The following is a 2,342-nucleotide window of genomic DNA, read 5'->3' as shown; positions in this document are numbered from 1 at the left end:
TTCCCACTCACAACATTCTATGATTCTGTAATTTTTTTGGCCTTTGCTTATCTCCTAATGTCTCTGATCAGTTCACAGGATGTGGTTAGATGTTTGTTGCTCTCTGCCTTACTTGCCCCATTGTGATCCTGTGCTAGAAAAGTCAGGTGGATATATTCCAGCGGGGCAGGGTGCCCGGGATGGGTGAGGAGGGGGCACTGCAAGCTGGGAGCACTGGGTCTGTCTCCAGCTCAGTGCCTTACACTCACCCACTGCTTGACTTGGGCTACTATGACTATTATGATGGCCATCACTGTTATTGCTGAGCTGATCATACTGTCCAGGGTTGTATTCTTGCTGTCAGCAGTAGTGTTTGCAGTGATGGGTGCTCTGGGTACCAGCCTGTGCCATGTGCAGAACATGCAAAAGTGACCTAATTTTCAGGAAGTGTTAAGTTCAGGGTTAATTTCACGGGCAGCCATCAATCTTGGTATCCAAAATCACTCCTAGTAAGTCAGCCAGAGTATAAAGCCAGACTCTTAGCTTCCTTGCCACTCAGAATTAAATTGGGTGCTGATATTTATCTAATGAATGATCAAGAGGTGCTTGGGAGCAGGGGAAGAAGACAGCATCAGTAATGCAGAGAGGCTTAGGCAACTTGGGGAGGGGTAGCAAGTGACAACCTTTTGGGTCACTGTTGTGGCTGCTGGAGACACGCTGATGGGCTGGTTGTGCTTCCCTTCCCAGGTTCCGTCACCAACTGGATTTACTCAGCCGTGAATGAGTCGGTTCTTCTCAACATCGCTGCTTCTGGGAGCATATACCATGCAACATGGCTGAGAGACAGAGAAAGGTTGCTTCAGATAAAAGATAGGAAAGTTAAGTACTATGTGAACAAGAACGAGTGCAGATGTAAGATATTCCTCAATGGGACTCTGCAAGTTGAGCAGGTGGTGAAAGAGGACAGTGGAAAGTACATGGTGATTGTTTACCAGCAGGATGGAAAACTGAAGGCAGAAGAAGAGACAATGTTAATTGTTCAGGGTGAGTTTTTGCTCTTCTCAGCATAGCTGAATGAGATCTGGTATTCCTGCTCTCTCTGACAACCTTTTCCACTCTTTGTTCCCCTTTTTGTTTTAGGGGGACATCTGTGAGGGGGACTTTAGGGGGACTACCTCTTTCCTCCTGCCGCTGACAGGAGTCAGCTGCTCTTCTCCCTTCTCTTGCTCCTATTGATGCTTTCTGCTCCCCTGCTTCTCTCTGACTCCCCTCTCTAGATACTGTTTCAGCAAGGTGAGCACCTTGTGTTGCATCTGCTAGCCTCCTGAGGAGAGCTCAGGAGCTCAGGTGGCACTAAATACCTGTATAGGCAATGCAATCCCACTCCCTTTTTGCTCTAACATAAAAAATAGCCAAGAGTCACCCCCCATGAGATACACCACAATAAGGAGTTGAATTTGCAGGGGCAGAAGACTCCTGCACCCTATCCTTGCACAGCATAACACAAGAAATATGAAGATTGTGCTGTCCAAAGCATGCTTAAGCACACGCCTGGGGATTTTAGCTGTGTGGCTTCAAAGCATGAAGGCAGCCTCCATTCCTGTGCTATATCTTGTCCTGAAAGATCAGAGCAGCATCAGCCTAAAGCTTTTGGGATGAGTAGGGAAGATGAGGATGGCTATTCTGCTCCTTTTTGGCTGCTCTCTGCACCTCTCCAGACCTCCAAGCTCTAGGACAGCATGTTTTGTTGGGTTTTTTTCCCCCAGCAAGAGGATGGTTTTGCTCTGTCCTTCTCCAGGCAGCGTGCACCCCTCTGCCAACCTCTTGAGTTTGTGGGCACAAGCTGGCTCTACAGAAATGATGCCTTGATGAGGCAGCAAGGCCAGCTGGAAAGGTTTTAGCAGGGTTTCTGCACAGCAGGAGGCCCCATGACTAACCAAATGCTGAGCAGTGAGGATGTCTCACTACTTTGGGAATTATTATGATTGCAAACTGTCTACAGATTCAGGAAGCCATCAGGGCATGATGCTGTTTATTCATGCTTTAAGCCACTGAGCTGTCGTTGGGGTTTCCTGGGGTTCAGTTTCAGGTTGAGGTGCCAACCTAGCTATGTGCTGCATCATTTCTTTGGCTGTGCAGCTGAGAGGTTGCCTTACCTCTGATGGCAGTGTTGGAAGTAAAGTCCTTTAGTAATTAGTAATTAGTCGGGTGTTAGAGTCATTTGTTGGCCAGATTATACTTTGTTACTAGGGTTGGACAAACAGTTGCAAAAAAATAATAGTTTCACAGAATCCCAGAATGGTGGGGGTTGGAAGGGACCTCAGGAGATCATCCAGTCCAACCCCCCTGCCAAAGCAGGTTCC

At 47.7% G+C, this 2,342-nt stretch overlaps 1 protein-coding gene across 1 annotated transcript in view; it reads left to right on the top strand.

The window, feature by feature from the left end:
- Window positions 1–270: 270 nt before the first annotated feature.
- The window catches only part of CD2 (CD2 molecule), an 8,560-nt gene continuing 6,488 nt past the window's right edge, over window positions 271–2,342 (top strand). The window contains exons 1-2 of the mRNA XM_010170981.2: window positions 271–373; window positions 727–1,023. Of these exons, the coding sequence (XP_010169283.2) occupies window positions 271–373; window positions 727–1,023 (400 nt within the window). The remainder of the gene's footprint in view (window positions 374–726; window positions 1,024–2,342) is intronic.

Source organism: Antrostomus carolinensis, unplaced genomic scaffold (genome assembly GCF_000700745.2).
Source record: "Antrostomus carolinensis isolate BGI_N321 unplaced genomic scaffold, ASM70074v2 scaffold31676, whole genome shotgun sequence".
NCBI classification, from domain to species: domain Eukaryota; kingdom Metazoa; phylum Chordata; class Aves; order Caprimulgiformes; family Caprimulgidae; genus Antrostomus; species Antrostomus carolinensis.
Note: the sequence above shows the minus strand (reverse complement) of the source record. Positions and strands in the feature narration are given on the sequence as shown.